General features: G+C 32.4%; 1 protein-coding gene and 1 long non-coding RNA gene across 5 annotated transcripts; one reads left to right on the forward strand and one right to left on the reverse strand.

The window, feature by feature from the left end:
* Positions 1-491: 491 nt before the first annotated feature.
* LOC105331541 (putative ferric-chelate reductase 1) lies at positions 492-21,723 on the forward strand. 4 transcript variants are annotated; one of them, XM_011433776.4, is made up of 18 exons: positions 492-649; positions 4,799-5,022; positions 10,198-10,325; positions 12,028-12,125; positions 12,900-13,050; positions 13,317-13,394; positions 15,564-15,659; positions 17,051-17,251; positions 17,492-17,590; positions 18,002-18,185; positions 18,309-18,419; positions 18,629-18,744; positions 18,851-18,937; positions 19,027-19,107; positions 19,222-19,321; positions 19,469-19,615; positions 19,882-19,973; positions 20,120-21,723. In XM_011433776.4, exons 2-18 carry the CDS (start codon positions 4,827-4,829, stop codon positions 20,210-20,212), a joined length of 2,058 nt encoding a protein of 685 aa, XP_011432078.3. In that variant the 5' UTR covers positions 492-649; positions 4,799-4,826; the 3' UTR covers positions 20,213-21,723. The 4 variants fall into 4 exon arrangements, with proteins under 4 accessions (XP_011432078.3, XP_034310901.2, XP_065922221.1 ...); XM_034455010.2 differs by lacking the exon at positions 15,564-15,659; XM_066066148.1 differs by lacking the exon at positions 492-649 and having other exon boundaries at positions 4,724-5,022.
* LOC109619156 (uncharacterized) lies at positions 16,469-17,153 on the reverse strand. The gene is made up of 3 exons (XR_002199955.3): positions 17,025-17,153; positions 16,726-16,791; positions 16,469-16,600 (listed from the first exon to the last, which is right to left on the reverse strand). It is a non-coding gene; the product is annotated as an uncharacterized lncRNA (long non-coding RNA).
* Positions 21,724-22,280: the final 557 nt, after the last annotated feature.

The raw sequence follows: 22,280 nt of genomic DNA on the forward strand, positions 1-22,280 counted from the left end.
GTTGTAATAAAGTTTATTTATCGTAAAAATGTTTTTTACTGTATACACATAGGTTAGATTAATCTCTCAAGCACTGCAAGAGAATGCGAGTATTGTTTTACAAGCAATACTTTCTGAAGTTATTATATACATTTCCAACATTTATTCAAGAGCTACAACAACGTATAATTGAATTTAGATTGTATTTTTTAAGATTGTACATGCGAGTATGCACTAAAAATCAGTCATTTTTTGTGGCTAATTATTGTTGAATTAACATATTCATTTGTCAAGATGTTCGTTCATTATACGACACCTTTCTTTTCTATAAATCAAAGAAGGAATTCTTCAAAAAGCGATAATGAATTAATAAAAAATGCAGGAAAACTCGTAATTGAATTTAACACTGATTCTTTCCTGTAATAATCGCTTTGGAATTGGCTTCGTCATAAATGATGTCAGGTCTCTATATCCAATGACTGTCACCACAGAACCCTCTCCCCCTCGGGCCCTCGTTGATTGATGGCCTCGGTCTCAGATATTGCTTCTCTCAGTCTTCTTTCCATACTACAGGATTCTTTACGACTTAATTTGAGTTGGGATTTTTGTGACTTTTCTGTGATATTTATGCTTGTTCAAAACAACAGCCCGCTTTTATTGTAAAGAAAAGGTAAGAGAACTGTTCAATTTTTTCAACGTATGGGAAGTTAGAAAAACAGAGTGAGAGAAATTCTTATATCTAGAGAACTTGTCGACGAAAGGGAAGGTAGGTTCCTTGTACTATGACATCTCGTTAAATTCTTAATGAGAAATATCGTTTGTTTTTTTCTGTGTCTGATTAAATTTGCATTGGTATAAGGCACACATTACCGCCAGGTAAGTTCAACTTTCATAATATTAAAAAGTTCTTTTCTTTAAATTGTTCCCATTTTAGTGAAATTCGCATTTCTTTTTCCCACTGTGATAATTAATGTTGACGAATTGCAATGCTATCTTTCAAATTGTCAAAAAAAAGACAACAAAAAAACCCTAAATCTCTGCTTCTGTTTTCACCGAATTAGGGCATAGATAATAAGATGCTCTCTTTGTGACAATCTAGGGCCCGGTATCAGTTTTATGTCCCGGCCACATGTATCGGTCAGTTAGCTGCCCTGGGGATCAAGATTTATTGACTTATATGCACAAAACTTGACCAAATATTTGTTAACATTAATCTTCTTCTGATGACTATTTGCATGTACGGATCTCACGAATATAACCCAAAAAGTGAAGCCATTACACAGCACGCATGTCGAATACAGGGATAATTGGAGTTCGCCACGAGTAAAGGCGACTGTCTACTTAAATCTACATAAACTATTTTGAAAATTTTTATTATCATTTCAAACATATAGAGTATAATTATTCCATTAATTAGACATATATAGCTTGTTTATACTTAGTAACATATGCCAACCCGCCTCGAATCGTGGTTGCCACGTACAGCTGATAGATAATTCATATTTAATAAATGAGTCGCATTGCTTATTGTTTCCTCACCACCGTGCGTATGTTAAGGGTAAGAGTATTATGATGGATGCTCTTTCCTGCTCATGTAATATTTTGACCGCCGGTTATTCTCTTGAAATGCAAGGGTTTATCAATTTATTTTCTTGACGTGACGTCGGATAACAATAGCAAATTTGTCAAAGGTCTACTTCCGTTTCATGTTCGATTGACAAATAGGAGAAAGTGTTTAGAATGATTGTTTTTACACGTGTAAAACCATATCAATCCATGCGTAGTTTTATAAAAATAGATGGCAGGAAAGACACTGCAGTTTTAAATTCTTAAGGAAAAATAGATCATATGCAACTATTTTTTTTCCAAAGGACAAAGAGATGATAACAAATCAAACGTTGCAATTGATCGATGATCAATCAGAACATACAAACGAAGAGGTTTATTAATATGGAGAGGCGATTGTAGAATAATAATGGAAAGATTGAATGCAAGCAAATTGTTTCACGTGTTACACTAATTGTATGGACAATCGGCAGGTTGTTAGGACAAATGCCTGACTCACGCCCTTTTACACGGGGCAGGTATGTTTAAGTTCACGCCTTTTAGTGTAACATGTTGAGATCATAGGAAACCTGTTAAATCACTCATGTAATGAGTACTGTCGGAGTCTAAACACTTCCTTCTCTCAGATCACAATTACAAATCCCCTTTTTACTTTTTTCACTTTATAATTGCTGAAACAATAGCTGGTAGTAAATATAACTGATACATATTTTGCCTGCATGGTGCGGACTGAGGATATTTGGGGTTGGCTTGGCCCTTTCTTTATTGCCACGTCCGCGAAGATGTTGGTATTTTAGTGGACATTTGATATGATTTATCATGGCCAGCAATGGTCGAGAACGTTCTTGTAACATTTGATGACTTTCCTCTGACAGCGGTAATACACATGGACGAGATTTCCAATCCTGCAACAATAATGCTTAAGTCTCACACAAACGTGTTTGATAAGTTTTCTGGATAGTAGGTTATTGGTTATTTTTATTGGTGTTTCCATATTTTCTCATATTGTTGAACATTATTTCGAAAACTTCCTTTTTCACCGCCAAAGAAACAAAACATCGATTAAAATAGACGATATTGATATGGCGGATATTTAAACATAATTGATGTCTGATTACATCAGAAATGATTGATGGGACATATAAAACAATTTACAAAACAGCCGCCTCACGATTTATGGAGGAGACAAACGAACTTTGTGATGTATACGATGATATTTCTCTATTGATATATTAATGGAAACTACGCTTAATACGACAGTGATCTCCTCTATGTCTACGTTAATGGCAAATCGCTACAACATTTACGAGCAAAACATGTTTTGCTTAATGTGCAAATTTCCATCCCAATTCAATGGAGAGAGAGAGAGAGGGGGGTGTCTAAAAATAAGCAATACATCGATACTATTCTAGCCGATAATTCATTCGCGTAGGAAGTTCGATTGCCACAAAATGGCAAAGTGGTTTAATGGGGGCGGGAAGTTAAGGCTATAAGAATAAATGCTATATAATTTTCTACTATGTTCAGGATATAACCAATAACGGGAAAGGGTAAACCATTTCATCCTTTAAATATTAGATCGAAGTTTTCTACACTTTGAACTACACTGAACAGTCGGAGACTAATAGTAGCCTTTTATTTATATATATGTCCTTTACCGAAAGAATCTAAATTTTGTAAAATAAAATAAGGACCCTAACCCTAACCTTAAAATCACTCTACACGTTACTTGCCCAACGAAACACGTGTAACTCTGACACGATTTGAGCTCAAGTTTTTAAATTTTATTTTTTTTCGAATGGTTATATGGCGGCTATTTTTAATGCCTCGTCAAAATTTGAAGGTCAAATATTAAGTTACAAACAAGATATAGAGTTTGAAATTCTGTGTTTAGTAAATAAAGCTCGAGTCTTGTTAATGTTTACATAATGTGTTTTATTGATAAGTTTCAATCAAATGTTGCTTTTTCTGTTGATAATGTTATTTATGAACACAATAAATCAGTTTATCTTGTTTACCACGAGTCTAGCTTTTGTCAAAGAAATGGTAATTTCTTACTTAACATTATTTGTAAACAAATATAAGACTGAGCTTTATTTACATACCTCTGTATCACTCTTATCACTTGCCTTCTAACAATCGAATTTTGGTCAACTATTCAAAATGCACTAGTAAACAATTTTATTCATAAAAAAATAAAAAATAATCTCAAATCGCTTTTATGTCCCTTTAATTCTGTTCACGGGGAATCTTACAATTCTAGAATGAATGGTGGACTATAATAATGTAATGCAACTTTGTTCGAATTTTAAGCCCTAAAATCTAACAATTACTTGAAAGTTCACAAACTGATTTTTGTTTAATTAGCAACATGATGACCATAGGAAATTAATGATCCGCTTCAAATTAAACTCGTATTACAACGCGAGTGTACATGTACCTTGCATCATTGTCAGAATTACTAGTAAAGATACTGATGAAATTTTCTTTTCAGGCATTTTTTCTTACAAATTTGTGTCCTAAAATGTATTATTAAGTGACATTTTGATAATACCTCAAACATATAATCAATTTCTTAATGAATCACAAAATAATGAGTAATGATGAAAATATCATAAGAGGGTCAAGGACAAAAATATCATATAAGGGAGTGACTTATTGATAGAAAAGCTGAGGATTAAATTATAAACCTATTAAATAACTTTAATTAGTGTACAACACACTATACAACCCCCCCCCCCCCCCCCATAAATTGAGGTTTTAAGAAATTTGTGCCCCTCTTCTTAAGACTGTCAATTTTGCTTTGCGGTAGCGCCCCCCCCCCCCCCTTTTGAAAAAAAAGTGTTAAATGCTTAAGGAATGTCAGTATATCCCACAACTAGAATAAGAGCAAAGTATTTCCTTCAGTGCTATCCACCTCATAGTCATGAGAGAGATCATCATAACATAACATTACAAGTCGATTCAACAGGATATACTTCCACCTGACTAATGCTATACACATCCTTTCATTGTAACATGTTGTTCAAAGCAATTTAGCCTACAAACTTTTTGAAGATGTGTATTAGAGGAAGTATATGTAGTCAACCCACGCTGAGACACATATAACATATATATACAATGTACTATGAAAGTGATTTACCTTTAGAGAGACAGATCTACATGTTCATCAGTACAAACAAACCCAAGTGCCTTACATATGGATTTTTTTTACCGTGTTTTTCCATATAATTGAATGCGATTTGTTTCACAGGTAGCTTTCCCTCACCCCAGGTCTGAGAATGATGCTCCTCCGGTGCTTAGTTCTCTTTCTGACTCTTTTGATTGGTCAGATAAGTGGGTATGGAAGCGGTGCGCCATCTTTTACCTGTTCCACTAAGATGCCGAGCCATGGAGCTCCGGCCCAGACCTCCCCGGCTACAGACTACCAGATCACTACAAGTTCCAGCACCTACACACCTGGGGGATCAATAACAGGTAATTAATGGTTCTTATACATGTACTATAGGTAAAAAATAAAAACAAAAACAGAAATTTGTTAATTTAAGGAGGCCAATTTGGGTTTTTTGTGTAAAATCTACAATAGCAATACTCTTTATTTTTTAACCATATGTAATTTACACCATTTCTAGTATATTTGCGAAGTTTAAAAAAAATTTACCCTCTGGTTCTTTTCAGGGGCCATCTAAAATACAAGTTCATTTACTATAGAAATAAATAGGACAATGCCATTTTCCACACTTTGAAGAAAATAATACAATAGCAATTTTCCTCAAATTGTAATTTTGTTCAATATGATTAGTAATATCTTTTTCTTTTTTTATATGTAATAAATATTACATTCTACCATCTGGTTTTTAGTGGGGGTTATCTTCAAATATCAAAATGTACCAAATTTTGCTATATAAATGGAGAATATGTAATGCAAATACAAAAGTAGATTGGTACAATGGATTTTCTTAAAAAAAAAAAAAAAGAAAGAAAAAAAACCCTAAAGATAACATTATGTGTGTGTAAAATTTCAAAGGGGTATATTAATTTATTTCTTATTAATTACTCCTACAAAGCTTCATTTTATCATAACGTCATAAAAGCACAATGGCAATGCTCATTTACCGAACAACAACAAATTGTTTAAAAATTTTAATTTTCCTTACATGTACTAAATCTAAATATTTTGAACTGTATTTTGGTCATTGTGTTCAATATTTAAAGGATTGATGATATTGAAACAATTTCATTAAATATACACCGTATTTAACTAGAATGTGTAAAAACATGCGCAATAAAAAACTAAAGTGGTCTCCTTGTGATATTTTGGACTTGCATGTGTATGGTATATGTTTTTCTTTTCATTTGTCCTTTTTTTATTTATGACATGTAAAATAATCAATATGGTCAGGTGATATGTGAAACAAGGAAATAAATTAAGAGTTTTGTGGTGTACGAGGCAAGCCCATATTATTGTGTAAAACCTCAATGTTAAAAAGAAAAAAAGGGAAGAGAGCTACAAACATGTTTAATATTTTGTTAGAAAACATAAAACATGAAATGTAAATGATTTCCTTAATGCACATTAAACATCAGTCGATCTAATTCAAGTAATGTCTAAGCAAAGCAATAAACAAAAAACATGTAACAAGGTAACAGTAATAATCACTCAGTCATCTGATAGAAAGCAATGCAGATCATTACAGTGCCTAAATTGTAAATTATAGTCACATAAATTACAACAAATTGCTAATTTTTATAAGTAGTGGACAGATTCTATTTTCGTCTTTGTGAAAACAGGGAGCTCAAAGGATATAAACAAGCTAATGAGGACTCTGACAGCTTCAGTAATAAAAATAAATAAATCACACATATGCTCTACTTTTCTTAATTGGATACAACAAAGTATGGGTTGACACATATTTAAAAACCCAGTCATGTTCTACATTATCAACTAAATACAATATCAGTCAGGGGATGACACACAGTTTCTTATGGCTTGTTTCCTCCTATAAGACTCATTTTTGGAGAGATTTATAATATTACATAGTTGTAATCTTGTATGTTTATATAAGATAAGTTGCTTAAATCTTTTACCGGTATTCAACATAGTTACATTTTTTATGTTAAAGTATCAATGCCAACTGAATTAGATCTACAGGTTTTGGAGTCCAGAAATAGTACATGTTTATACAACAAGACCATGATCCTCATACCCAGTAACATTTTATACTGATTATGCACTATTACCAAAACTTAAGATACCAAAATTGCACTAATAAATCAGCAAATTAGTAAAGCTAGGTGCTATGATTTTGTATGTTACATATTCACAAATATCTAGAGTTCTAGTTCTCCAGGCAAACTACTGATATAATGTACTGCAATGACAGAATGTTATGTGAATATATTACATCTGAAGGTAGACATTCCAGCTGACAATAATAATGTTTACAATATAATCATCAGGTTATACTATATCAACTATCTGTTTTCATTTCAAAACAATACATTAACATCAGATTTACACCAGGTCTTGAGATTTATTTTAAATATATTGATCAATGAAAAGCTAAGGTTTTTGCAGTTTACAAATCAGTCATATTCACATGCATGTATATACTTGCTGCAAACCTGGCCACAGTAAGACATTGGGTGCGACTTGGTCAGATTTACCTACAGTGTATTCATCATCATCACATACCACAACAATCCATTTCCTTGGTTAAGGTGTAAAGTTCAACAGGTAAAGAGACTGATCCCAGATATTAAGGGGATTCCCCTGTCTATACGGATCCTTATCATCAATCTTCGATGTTTTCATGACACTTGCCATTACTTACTTAAAATGTTTAAGATGGTTGTAAATAGCAATACACTCTTTAACTCTTTCAAATCCTGGTTAACAGGGTTTAGTCATGGACCTTTTATTCATTATAAAGGCTGTGGTTGTTGTGTGTAATTCTTTCTGAGAAATATCGTATTTTTAAAAAATTAGGTTGATCCTGTTTATAGGGTGATGATTTAAGCAAATGTTTTTAGCAAAAAATTTTTAAAAGTATAAATAGGTCGATTTCGAAGAATTGTTTGAAAATTGCCGGTAGTCTAAATGAGTAAATGGTTTCAACGAATAACATAATTAATTCTCAATATTAATTAAAGGGATCTTATGTTTTTATCAAAACTGAAAGGACTTTAAAATTACCGTACTTTCTACTTGAGATATCTTTAGATTAACCCTCATTCTATTTCTCTAAGTATGTAGCACTTTTCAAGGGATATTGATGTCCCTTTATATTGCCATTCAAACGGATTTTTTTTACCATATCTTATCATTCTGTGGATCCTTAGTACTATTAAAGGGATTTTTTAAGCCTTACTACTTTTATCTCTTTTCATTACTTAGTATTCTAGCTAAAAGAGACTTCTTATTCTGCACTATTCCGGAATCTTTTTATCACTTGTTATTTTAAGTAAATAAGATATTAACATTCCTCACTTTTCAAGGCAATATATATTCTTCTCATCTCTCACTTTCATATTTAGTATGAATCTTTATCCTTTTCTCACTTGGACACTAAGGATCTTTTCATTTCTTAATATTCTTTGGGCTAGACATCATTTCATCACTCACTATGTATATGACAATTTGGATTTTTTCACCTCTCCTTATTCTATAGGCAGGTGGGATATCTTTTCATCCCTCACAATTTTAGGCAGTAAAGATCTTTTCATTCCACACTTTTCTATGCTGTAGGAAGCTTTCCCATCAATTATTATTTTTTAAAGACAGAATGTATTTATTCATTCCTCAAATATTCCAACAATTAGGGATAATTCCTTCCATTCAATTTTTGGCATTAGGGATATTTTCTTCCTTTGATATTCTAGGCAGTAGGGATCTTTTCATTCCTCACTATCTTGAGAATTAGATCATTTCATCTCTCACTTTGCAAGGCAGTAGGAATCTCTTCATGCCTTGTTATACTATGCTATAGGTATCTTTATATACATCATTTTTCACTGCAGGGGAACATTTTTCCAGCCCTCACTATTTACTGCGGTGATTTTTTTTTTTATCTCTCAGTAACTGAAGCAGTAGAGATTTTTTTTATTCTGTATTATTTTAGGAAGTATTGATCATATCATTTTAACTGTAAGGCAGTTGTCATCTATTCATCTCTATTTACTTACTAATTATTTTGTGATTAACAGGAGATAAACTGATACACATCAACTATTTCTCGCAATCGAGATATAATTAGATTATTCATTATATATATATCACATGGCTTCGAGGGCGACATACCAGTATATTTGCCTCGAGGTGACAGGAAAGCCCTGGAGCGTTATGTTGCCCGATGCCGAAGGCAGAGGGCGACATAACACTCCAGGACTTTCCTGTCACTGAGGGACAAATATTCTGGTATTGTCGCCCGAGAAGACATGTAATATAATTATGTTATATAACATTTTTAAAAATAAAAATATGTTTAAGAAAATATTTATCTCATTAACATGTGTATTTTAATTATTAATGCATCTTCATATCTTACAAATCAATTTTCTTGTAAAATGTCAAAAAGAACATTATTATTCAAATTAAACAACTAAAGTAAGTTTCTTTAAATAGCAGACACTGTCAAGACATTTTTATTTTCGAGGAACTGTTTACGTTTGCCAAGCTAAATTTTGAACCCGACGTAATAAATATGAGGGTGATATAACAGTTTCGAGAGTGCAATATAACCATTTCCTGTGAAATATAACTTTTTCCGGGAGGGCAATATAACTATTTCCAGTGTGATTCAGCAATTTTCAGGGCATAGTAATTAAATTATCTCATTTGTGATATAACGAGAAAACTTACTAAAAAATGTTATATAAAATTATATACCAGAAACATTTGAGGGCTGGTTCACAGCAAGAAATACATATATTCACAATGACTTTGTTCTCAGGAACCTTGTGAAAACTTCTCACACACAGTAGAGATCTTTTAATCCCTCACTATTTTAGACAATAGGGACATTTTATACCTTACTTTTCTAGGCAGTTAGGAATTAAAATCTTCCATTTCACATCTTTTTAGGCAGTACTCAGAGATTTTTTTTCAACTGTCACTATTTTAAGAAGTAGGGATTTTTTATCCCTCTGTATTCTTTGTGTGGCAAAGATCTTTACACTCCTCCCTTTCCTAAGTGGTATAGGGATTTAATACGTGCACCAGCATTCTATTTATTTTGGATTTTTTTATTACTCAAAATTTAAAGCAGTAATGATTTTTTAAAAACAGAAGAGATCAATTACATTTCACATGATGCAAGAGTTTTTCTGTATATATTCCATGATAAAGGTTCACATTGTATCCTTTAGAGAAATATCTTGTTCCATAACTGAACTTTTATTTAAATAAACACCTTAACTTCACATTTATCAACTATTGGTAACTTAATCCTTGTCAGGATTTCACAATTCATGCTGTGTAGCAATTAAAATAGTTAGAGGTAACAGAGAAAAAGTTTCATATTGTCTGACAAGAATGATGGAAAACTATAATGACAAAAATTAGTTTGAGGAAGAATTATTTACCTGATATTACTCTTTGTTGAAATACCTTTGTTTGTGAATGTAAATGTGGATATTCTCTTTCTTTTCCAGTGACAATTACAGCACTGAATGGTAAGGTGTTTGTGGGATACTTGATGGTGGCCAAGGATGAGGGGACTGGGGCTGACCTCGGCTCTTTCAGCATCATCAGCGGAGGAAAAGTCATGTGTGGCACTACGGTAAGGACTTCTTCATGACAGTTTCAAATCTGTAATTATGCGTAAGGGATCATTACATCTGAAACTGCATGTTTTATGATAACGGTCTCTATAAAAAAAAATGTCAGCATTGGTGATTTCTTCTTTTGGAAGGACATTGGTCTCATACATGTTATTATTTTCTACAGACAAGAAACATGATTGGTTAAACACAATTTTAAAACTACCTACCATAATCATTACAATAAGTCATGTTTATATTTTCTTCATGTTGTACCTGATCTTGGTAGGTACATACGTGTAAATACCGGTACATATGTACTAGCAACCGGAATACATGCAAGTTTAAGTATCTAAATGTACTTAAGAGAGTCAAAAGAACATTGGGTGTGAAACAAGACTGAGACATTGATAGGTACTTAGGCAATGAAACAAGATAAACCGTCTTCTGGTTCCACCTGAACTGACAGCCGCTCCCGCTCAATAAATTTCTCTGTCAATTCAAACTAGCCAGTTTGGAGCGTTTCCCATGAAATGGTACCACAGAACTGCTGGCACAGTTTAGCTTTTGATGCTTTTATAGTGTCCACTCAGAGTCAGAATGTCAACCTATAGTGACATAAACTAACCGTTATTGGGTCTTTATGGAGTTCTAGGAGGAGGAATGTATTACATGTAATGGGTTCCCTGCATTGGACTCTACTTATACTGGTTCCTTCCATCATTCTTAAAAACCAAAAAAAGCAATCTTATTTATTTTCCACATGGTCATAAATTGTATACATGGTATTTCATGCATAGCTTTGTCAAAAACAAAGCAATCAAGGACTGGAAATTTAATCAAATCCTTTCCAAATCTCAGATGTAAATGTTTTCTGAATCTGACTTTTTACAAAGTACCTTGTAATCTGGATCGAGTCCCATCATACTAACCAGTGTAAATTCATGTGAAATTTTTTTGAATAAGTCAATAAATAATGCAAATACATGTATTACGAAGATCTGAACATTACAACTTTTCTTTTATAGTAGAATTTGTGAATGGCAATGTTAGCCTCTTCTTTTGAAAATTTTCATTAACCATGCGCATGGGTCAAATCATTGGAATTCTTGTTTTCATGAATATATATAATCCTAATCCATTAATTATATATATAAAGAAGAAGTAAAATCTGTTGTTTTTTGAAGATGATACAGATTGTGTTTAAATGACAACATGATGATATTAGTGTATGTATAAATACCAATCTGATTAAAATACTGATCTCTTCATAAGCGCACTGTGCGCTTATGAAGAGATCACTATTATAATCAGATTGTATAAACACTAACACCCTTGGTTAAATTCTGTTCAAGAAACAGAAAGAGTATATAAGAATAGAACATTTATTATTCATGAGAACTAGAAAAGTTTAATGAGTTGTCCCATCTACAATAATGTTCAGTGTTGTTTCAAATAATCCAGTTAATACATGTATATTAAATGTGTGATTACCTCATTGTCAGAAACCCGTAGTCGATCTCTCTTTTCCAAGAGGTGAGACCGACTCTAGGAACATTCTGACGATGGATTACATTTGCCAGTTCATTATACAAGGAGTAGATAAATAAATTTCCATACTTTTTTTAAATTCAAGTGGTTTGTTTAAACATTTAGATTGGCATTAAATGTCTTTATATTAAAATTGTTACGTTATTTTTAACATAAATCATTTTTTTGTAGAGGGACCAAGGGGTGACCCACACCAGTAAAGCTAGCAAGACAACAGAATCCTTCACATGGACAGCACCTTCCAATGCTAATGGAAACATCAAGTTTGAGTAAGGTTTTTGTTTTTTTGCAGATTGACCCCCTAATTTATCAGTTTAAGGACCATGCATGCATATTATGTATACTTCCTAAGTCCTTATGACCATGTTAAAAAAAGATTGCTATAATTAAATAATAGCTATAGCAGTTTTTAAAAAAACAAAACATGCAATAAAAACATGCATTGTGATAAACAAATATAATAACGATATTGAACTGGAAGAGTGCATGTTCTAACAAATAACATACACTATTATTAGATGATTGATTAATTTCTAGCTCTCTGATTGGCTCAAATCCAACTATTGGCTCAAATCCAACTATCTCGAAAAAATAAAAATGTTCTATTCACCTGCACGTGACCTAGGAGGTCAATATAACATTTGATTAATTCTCCATTGGACTAATAATAGATCGTCCAATGAAACGTCGCGTTTCTCAATTTGTTCGGCAATGGCTTCAAACTAAAACATTGCTTGATAACACTCAATTTAAAATATGTCTGTATCAATTAAATTGATTGAATCATTCATCGCTGAATCATATACGGTAATAAAATAACTATTGCTGTTTTTTCGATCAATACGATGATTTAGCTACCCTCGAAGTACAATATTGTACTTCTAGGGTAGCTAGACCTCAAAAACTGCAATAATTGTATAATGTATTATGTATCATTTAACAATTCACAATTCAATATCATCATCTGTATTACAAAGTGTTAGATAGTATAATTGAGAATAGAGTGGATTTTTACAAATTCCTTATCATTGTGTCACAAACAGGGCGACCATAGTCCAGTCTTATTCAAAATACTGGTTGAATGTACGATCTGATGTGGTAACCCTTGCAACGGCAGCAGTCACCACAAAACCTACCACCACAGTCCCAGACACCACGAAGGCAGCTACCACCACTTCCGTGGCAACTGATAAGGTACATTGTATCTTCATTTGATCTCTATACTTCCCTCTAATGCATCATTTCTGGACAACATAATTCATCAGAATTTATAGTGTTTGCTAAATTTTGGATTCACTGGTACATGTAAATTTGTAATGAAGGGAAAAAATTGCCTGCTGATGGTTTTTATTTTAGATGTTTATAGCGGTGTTTCCCTGAGATTAATTGTTGATTGTTGTTATCTGTGTCTAGAGTCTCCTTTGTTCTATTTAACATAACCCTCAATACATTCCCTGTAGAATACAGTATCCACAACTGTGTTGTCCCTAAAGCCAATGACAACACCATCAACAACAACAACAACTACCACTACACAGGTACAGGATGCTAGCATATACAACAGCTTTGCTATCAAATATATATCCTAACACCACCTTCTTGAGCATGTACATGTATAATGTAACAATACATGTACTTTGTAAAAAAAAAACCTTTTTCAGCACTAATGTTTTTCTGAGCACTTTGTCGATTCTCCTTTTGATGTTTACTCAGAAGACAAATGTGTATGTGCTAAACTATAATTTAAACCAAGAAAAAACTCAGATTGTGTGGATAGGAAGTAAAAAATATTCGGAAGAAAAAATCTGTTCAGAAATGAATTTTCAATGGACAACTCAATTCAAACTTTTGGGCATATATTATGATGTAGATTTAGATAAAATTGTAAAACTTAATTATGACAAGAAACTTGTTAGGATAAAATCTGTAATCGAACAATGGAGCAAACGACACTTGACTCCAATTGGAAGGATAACACTGGTTAAGTCTCTTTTAATTTCACAATTAAACCACTTATTTATAGCCTTACCAAACCCTCAGAGTAAAACATTAAAAGAATTAAACAATATTCTATTCAATTTTATTTGGAATTCAAAATGTGATAAAATTAAAAGACAAGTATGTACTCAGAAGTATGAACATGGTGGGTTAAGGATGGTTGATATAAATTCCTATATTAAAGGATTAAAGTCTACTTGGATTAGGAGATTAATTAAGGATAATAATTCAAAATGGAAAACACTGCTGGAGAATTCTATTAATTTAGAAAAGCTATTAAATACAGGTTCAGATTATATTATGCAAATGCAAGAATCGTTAAAAAATGATTTTTGGAAGGAAGTTACCATAGCTTTTAAAGAAATCCAAGATAACTTAAATGTAAAATCATGGCAGGATTATTGTTGCCAGCCATTGTGGAACAATAATAAATTTAAGATAGGAAATCAGTCTTTTTTTTATAAATCATGGTATGCTAAAGGAGTTAGATGTGTAATTGACTTGTTTGATGAAAATGAAAACTTTTTAGATTTTGAAATGTTGAAAAGAAAATTTAATATTCAAATGAATTATTTAACATATATGGGAGTAAGACAAGCTGTACTTTCAGATCTAAGGAAATACAACTTCATTAGAAATGAAGTTTTCAAACCTTTTATACCATTTAATATTAAAACCTTTGTATTAACAAAAAAAGGTTCAAAGCCAATGTATGATATATTAAATCAGACAAATGTAACACCAGTGGGAAAAGAAAAATGGAGTAGACATTTTGTTTTTACAGAAAAACAATGGATTTCAATATTTCATTTACCTTTTATTATTACCTCAGACTCTAAATTTCAATGGTTGCAGTACAGAATAAACCATTATATATTAACTACAAATAGTTTTATGTATAAAATTGGTAAAGTGGATACTAATCTATGTACCTTTTGTGAAGATGCTGAGGAAACAATATATCACTTATTATGGGAATGTCCAAGGGTACAACATTTATTAGCAGAATTTGTTAGAGTTTGCAACTCTAAAGGAATTAGAATAGTCCTTGATAATAAAACTTTTATTCTTGGTGTCTTGGATGATGTGAAGTCAAAAGCGTTCAATATTGTACTCATATTGATAAAAAAATACATATACAGAAGTAGATGCCAGAAAAACCAATTAACAGTAAATGCCCTTATGAATGATTTAAAACAGTTATATAAAGTATTCCAATTCTGTGCAAAAGAAAGAAGTGAAATGGATAAGTTCAATACAGACTGGGAAATTTGGACCCCTGTGATTAACTCACTCTAAGTGCTCTCTCTCTCTCTCTCTCTCTCTCTCTCTCTCTCTCTCTTTCTCTCTCTCTCTCTCTCCCCCTCTCTCTCTCTCTCTCTCTCTCTCTCTCTCTCTCTCTCTCAATAAAAAAGGTGCTCAATATGTATTTTTTTTTCTCTCTTAGTAAACGTTCATTATATATATGCATTATTGATGTAATTGTTTTCGTTGCTTTCTTAAACATACTTTGTGTTCTTGAAAATTTCTGATGTATGTACGTGATGTATGTAGAAGCAGTTGGCTTTCTAATAAACACTTCATCAAAAAAAAAAAAAAAAAAAAAAAAAAAAAAAAAAAAAAAAAAAAAAAAAAAAAACTATAATTTGTCCTGTGCTTTTGTCATGTATTTTGTTTCACTAACACCATCCTTAAACCATTACATTTAGAATACAGACAAAGTTGTTCTCACAACTAAGTTGTCTACAGACAATGATGTGTCAACAACAAAATCAACAACAACAACTTTACCGACAACTAACCAGGTACAAATCAATGACTAACAATAAAGTACATACTGTATTCATTACGCCATCACATCATAGGTCTGGTCATTATCACATCTTGTATTCACTAAGCACAGCTTTGCCTATCAAAATACAGTAAAACATGGCTATAACAAATCTGCTTATAATGATTTGATGCTTACTGCAAAGTGATTTTTTGAAATGTCTTTAGAATAACAGTGAATAATTAGACTTACAACAACACCCTTAAACCATTACACGTAGAGCATATACCTACTAGGTTGTTATAACAACTATGGTAAGTTGTCAGAAAATGATGCGTCAACATCAACAACTTTACCGACAACTCAACAGGTATAAATTACTTATCAACAATAATATAAGTAGTATAGTATTTACCATAAACTGCCATTTAATTTAATTCACTATAACATCACATCATAGGTCTGGTGATCTTAGCATCACATCTTCATAAGCACAGACTTCTCTATCAAAATACAGTGAAACATGGCTAAAGCAAATCTGCATATAATGCTTTGATGCTTAATACAAAGAGATTTTCTAAAATGTCTATAAGGTAATATTGATTACCGGTATAAAATAGATTGATCATAACCATATAAAAAAGCAATATTTTATTCCAAAGCACCAGAGGCTATAAATGTTCAACTGCATCATACATCGATCTTCACTACAAGATTGTTGAACAATGTCCTTATGCAGTGTGTCATTTTGTTCACTTCTGTTACACAATTTTTTCTGTATGCTGTCTGTCCTGATCTTTTCCCCCTTTAAAACATAATACTGGATATAATATTACATGTAGAATTCAGAGACTACAGTATCCACTGGTCAGTTGTCCAATGACAGTGTTGTGTCACTGCTGACAACGACATTGAATCCGCAGGTAAAACTGCTTGGCTGGTCAATGTCACAATGCACTTTTCCACTCTATGCTTCTTAATGTAGAACATTTAAAGGCGATATGTATGCTATGCTTTTATCATAATAATCTCTCGTTCATTTGATGTGAAATTGCCAACTGATATGTATGATGGCTTTCGAAGTAATAGAATTGTATTACCTGGTAGTTACTGTAGAGGACAGTAGTTGTAGTATGTAGATGTCTGCTGAGTAGTGAGGGTAGAAGCTGTATAAAGTTGGTAATAAATACAAATCAGAGAAGTAAAGTATTAAAAAGTCAACTGCTAAAAAGAAAAAAGTTGCTAATAAACTCAAAACAAGTTGAAATATTAAGTTCTTTTCCTTAGAAGCAGATTACCGCTACATATATTTTAAAATTTAATCAAGAGAAAATATATTTTTAGGTTTCATTAATGGAACTATATTATATTAGTAAATCCTTACATAGATTGTGCTTACCAGTACATTGTACTTGTATTACACAGCCTCCAGCAACAGGGGCAGTAACAATGGATCACAGATGTGGCGACACACGAGGCTGCTTTGTAAACTGTGAAGGGAACGATTGCCAGTATGTCGTCTCGTGGCATTATAGACCGGAGTATGTCGACTTCTCCATCACAAGGAAAGTAACTGGAGGAGGAAGTAAATGGCTAGCTATCGGGTTCTCCAGTGACCCAAAAATGGTGAGAGATTCATAAAGTTCTACCGTTAATTAACTTTGATTTAAAGCAACATAATTAAGCTATATTCTTAGAATTTTATTTTGCTGCAAAAATCTGCTACTTGTATAATTATTATTCTGCATTTACTAAAATCTATATGAAAATTTATATGATTAAATCAAACCATAGATTTTATCAGAATAACTCATTTTTTTTTTTAAATCTTACTTTAAATATTTAAGTATAATTTTCTTGATATAGGGAGATGATGACGTTCTACATTGCCTCAGTGATTCAGCTGGCCATGTGACAGTGGCAAGGTCGTATAACCAAGGGACCAGCAACCAGCCAATAGCCAATGTAAGAGTTACAAATGTTCAAGGGAGAGTTCTCTGCACATTAGAAGTCTTCATGATTTACTACTTATTAATTTACCATAAACTGCCATTTAATTTAAATAACTATGATCGTGGAATAAAACAATGCCAATTTGAATTTTCAACATATTTGTTTCTGATTTGTATTGTAAAAATCTGCAAAGTAATTACCGGTACTAAGTGTTAACTTATGGTACATTGTCCATATATGCCCATTACAAGATAAACAATTTCAGATTAGAAATTTTGAAAAACTTCCAAATATTACTGTGCTGCAAATAGACATATGATCCAAATTGCTAATATGTGTAGTTAAGATCACAAAAAAACTGAAGACCTGAACACCTTCTGTGACATATACATACATGTACCAACATTTATCATTACCTCACAGTCCCAAGAAGGCATCTCCAGTGTGATAGGATCCTACAATGATGGAGTGTTCAGGTGTTCCTTCAGGTACTCTCAGGTAAGACCTGACCCCGACAACCGGGTCAAGAGACAGGGCACCTCCCGACCAATGATAGACCTTCACCAACACCGCCACCTGATGCTGGGGGATGGGCCCGCTTTTGGAGGTATCTGACTCATTTCTGCTAAAAAAAAACTATTCATTTTTGAATCTGAAATATTTCTATTGTGCATAGATTTTCACAAATATAGGAGACACTTGCCTTGTATTTTTTTTGGTCCTTTTCCAGACATTCTTGCTATGCATAAAGAGAATCCATTGGTAACAGCAGAAATGGTGAATCTTCAGTCCACTGATATCATAGGGGATGTGGCAAGGTATCCACTTGTCAAGGTTCATGGTAAGTTCCAAGGCAATTGCAACATACAAAATCTGACAGTTCGTAATTTTAAAGTAAGATTTTTTTTTCTCTCATTATGAAATAGTATTAGTACAAAATGGATGGTTTTTCTTAGCAAAAGGGCACTATGAATGTCTAATAATAGATGGTAAATTCTTGGAACAATATCCTTAACACATCATTACTGAGGTAAATCTTTTGTTTTCCAGGTTGCCTGATGATCTTGGCTTGGATTTTCTGTACCGGAGTTGGCCTGGTATTTGCTCGGTTCTACAAACCTGTTTGGTCAAACCGAACTATTCTCGGACTCAAAGTGTGGTTCCAGGTAAGGATCTGCTCATAAAAACTTGATAATTCCTATGTGAATGATAACTCACCCACAGCTAATTACAATCTTCATGTTTGAAATATGAATCCCTTTTGCGTTGTAGTTCCACAGAGGTCTAATGGTAACAACACTGGTACTTACACTGGTGGGCTTCATCATCATCTTTGTGGAGGCTAATGGGTACAGCAAGGTATGTGGAATTCAATTTCTGTGTACACTGATGAACACTAGTGATAGAGGATTTCTATAGCAGTACATATACATGATCTTTCCTTTCAGATTTCTGCACCAATTGGCAAGGGTTACGTAGCGAGTCACCCAATACTAGGAATCATTGTCACTGTTCTAACAGTTACAAATGTAAGTCATTCTGCATTTCCTTAGAAACATTGAAATACATTTCTTTGATAAATGAATAAAATATACTAATTTTTACTACTATTTTTTAAATGTGTTGTTTTTTTTAAATTTTAGCCCATCATGGCACTTTTTCGACCTGGGCCAAAAGATAAAAATCGCCCGATCTTTAATTGGGCCCACTGGGCTGTTGGCATGGCGGCTCATATACTTGGAGGTGAGATTCAAGTTCTATGTAACACAGATCCCATGATCAGAAGACACAAAATATCATTACAACTTGCATTTTATAGAAGCATGTAAAAGAATAATGTGGTGCAATTATTTGATTCAGAAAAATTAAATTATCTATTTCCTTTTACAGTTATCACGATATGTTTTGGTGTGGAGTTGCAAAAAGTTGGCGCTCCTAAATACACAGTGTATGTTGTGATAGGATACATTGTGTACCATGTACTGATGGAGATTACACTCAAAATCTATGACTTATTTGCTGAAAGGCAAAATTCAGGTAATTATTTTTAATCTTATATGGAAAACCATTACATGTATGAACTCTCATACAATACACAGAAAAACTGCTTGAACTGACATCTTCATAAACTTTTGCAGTTATTTTACTTTCATCCTATCAATATCACTAAAAATTCCCCTTAAAAAAAAACATGTTTATTCAGATGCTTCTCATTCAAATTAACAGAAACAATTTAAGAATGTCAAAAAAGTGGACAGCGTTTATTGAACATTTCTAATCAACTTTCACTTTACAAATAACAGCAAGAATAGAACACATGGAGATGAAGAATGGAAATGGAGCCACACAGAATGGAAATTCATTCCGCCCAGAAGAACCAAAACGAGATCCCAAGGTTGGTGCTTAACAATTGGCTTGGAAACAATTTACAAAAGCATCTTATAATAATTAGTGTTTTCATTAATTATATGCATGCTGAAATCTCTTTATCAAATTGTATGGGAAACATTTGGTAATCTCCCTGACTTTTTCATATTGCAGGACAGCATCATAAAGAAGCTTCTTCTTGCTTTCCACGTTGCCATTGCATTTGCTTTCACCTTGACCCTGCTGTTATTAGTGACCCAATATTGATGGAATTCATGAACACTAGATGAACAGTGAACACTCCATTGATCAAACTGAACAGTTAATACATTTTGGGAAATCCTGACTACAGGCAGACCGAAGCTGAACTGCAGATCAATTAGTGGCTGTTCTGAGAATCTCCAAGTTTGTGACAGTGAGGCTAACCAACATAAAATGCCCTGTTAATATGTCACCCTTATTCAGTGTGCCAATCCACTTGTTTTTATTTTACGTACATATTATGTACCAGTAATACAATGTCTGCTATTTCTTTTTAAGGAGAATATTTTCAGCAAAATTTTCTGCGTAATAGAAATGCATTTTTGCCTGAAATGATATTCACTTTCAGTTTGAGTGCATATTGGTAGCTAACATTTTACAAGATACAAACTGGGACAATTCCATTCATAAAACCTTGTTTTGGAATATCAGTATGATTGCATGCTGCTGGGGTCTGTTAGTGTATTGTCTATAGTAAAGAACTAGTATGCACTTATTTACTAGAATTAATAGTGCATTTTAAAAAGAAAAGTAGATGAAATCATCTCAAAATATGACACAAATTTAGCAATGTGGGGCTTGAAATTGATATGCACTACCAAATATACAATATAACCCTTAATGTTCTAAACATTCACTGCACAGCGAATATTTTCCATGATTACCTAAAAAACTGTGCTCATTTTTCCATTTTTTTTTCTACTGAGATTGCAAAATATCAAATGATGGTGATTACATTTTGTGTTCATTTGTTTATTATGAACTACTTTCCGGAAGTTCATAATTCAGATTGCTACATGTTCATTTATTTTGAAAATTTAAATCATTATCTCTATGTTTTACCATACATATACATTAATTTACATAAATTTTCATTAATTTAAATGTACACTGAATCTCCTACATATAAACCAAACAGTATAATGTATAATGGAAACATGATTATGTAGTAATTCAAGCAGGCTTCTTATAATACAGTCTTGTTATGTGTTTGTTGATTAATGTTTCTTGTTTTATTTATAGATTTATTGAATTTTTTTTGTATCACAATTTCATGTTTATCCCTTATTGTGTTATGAGAGGAAATAAGGAATAAACCATAATTCAGCTTGTTCATGATATAGATAATGATACAATTGTTTAAGTTATTCATCTCATGCTGAACAGGCTATATATCAATGTACCACATTTCATAAATGTAGTAATGATATCACATAAAATTTGTCTGAAGTAAAATTCTTAAAATCATACTTAGATTATATTTGTATTAGTAATACCAGTGCAGTATAAAATTAATAAGTTCCTCATTTTCTTTAAATGTATTTTAGTCATATTTTTTATTGCTTTTATACTTGTATTAATTTTAGTCAGTAGCAATAGAGAATCTGACTTAAACATAAAAATTTCAATGTACATACACAACCAAAGTCTTCTCATTATATGTCTGTTCACATCTGAGCACACTCACCAAGCATTGTCATGTGCATTTGTTACTAAAATAAAAATGTGATACTTATTATCAAGTGTTTCTCTTTATTGTTATCTGTTCTTGACAAAGTGGAAAACCTTTACCAACATTAAGGATACAAAAATGTAGGAAATTTTAGAGATTTTTAAGAACTTAAAAATGATACAAGGTACTGACAAGTTTTCCACAGAGAGGAACCCAGGGCTTTTATATTTCTTTCAGAGACATTAGAACTCTATTTCTATCGAAATTAATGGCATATCTTTACAGTGAAATTTATCGACACATGTATTAATAATACTGGTACATGTAAAAGTTTAGAAATTTCAATTTATCATTTATCAAAATAACATTTTGACCATTTACTTATTTGAAAAAAAAAACAATAACCCAAAAATTATTCAAGCTTTCATCAGTATTCAGTTTTTCAGGCATAATTGAATCCTTCACTACCTTATTCATTTCTTTCAAATATAGAACCAAATTCCTGAACATAAAGAATGGATCTTGTCCATTAATCATTGCATACTGGTACAATGTTAAATTGCAAGACCTTGGGAGCAAGCAGTTCAATAAGAATGCTGAAACTTGTCTTCCAAAGCACAT

This window comes from Magallana gigas, chromosome 7 (genome assembly GCF_963853765.1).
Source record: "Magallana gigas chromosome 7, xbMagGiga1.1, whole genome shotgun sequence".
NCBI classification, from domain to species: domain Eukaryota; kingdom Metazoa; phylum Mollusca; class Bivalvia; order Ostreida; family Ostreidae; genus Magallana; species Magallana gigas.

Excerpts from the sequence above, each read along its gene's own strand:
- LOC105331541 (XM_011433776.4), top strand. The coding sequence starts at position 4,827 with ATGATGCTCCTCCGGTGCTTAGTTCTCTTTCTGACTCTTTTGATTGGT. Across the intron at positions 13,395-15,563 it reads CAACAACTACCACTACACAG|AATACAGACAAAGTTGTTCT; the intron begins GTACAGGATGCT and ends CATTACATTTAG. Across the intron at positions 18,186-18,308 it reads GGATGGGCCCGCTTTTGGAG|ACATTCTTGCTATGCATAAA; the intron begins GTATCTGACTCA and ends GTCCTTTTCCAG.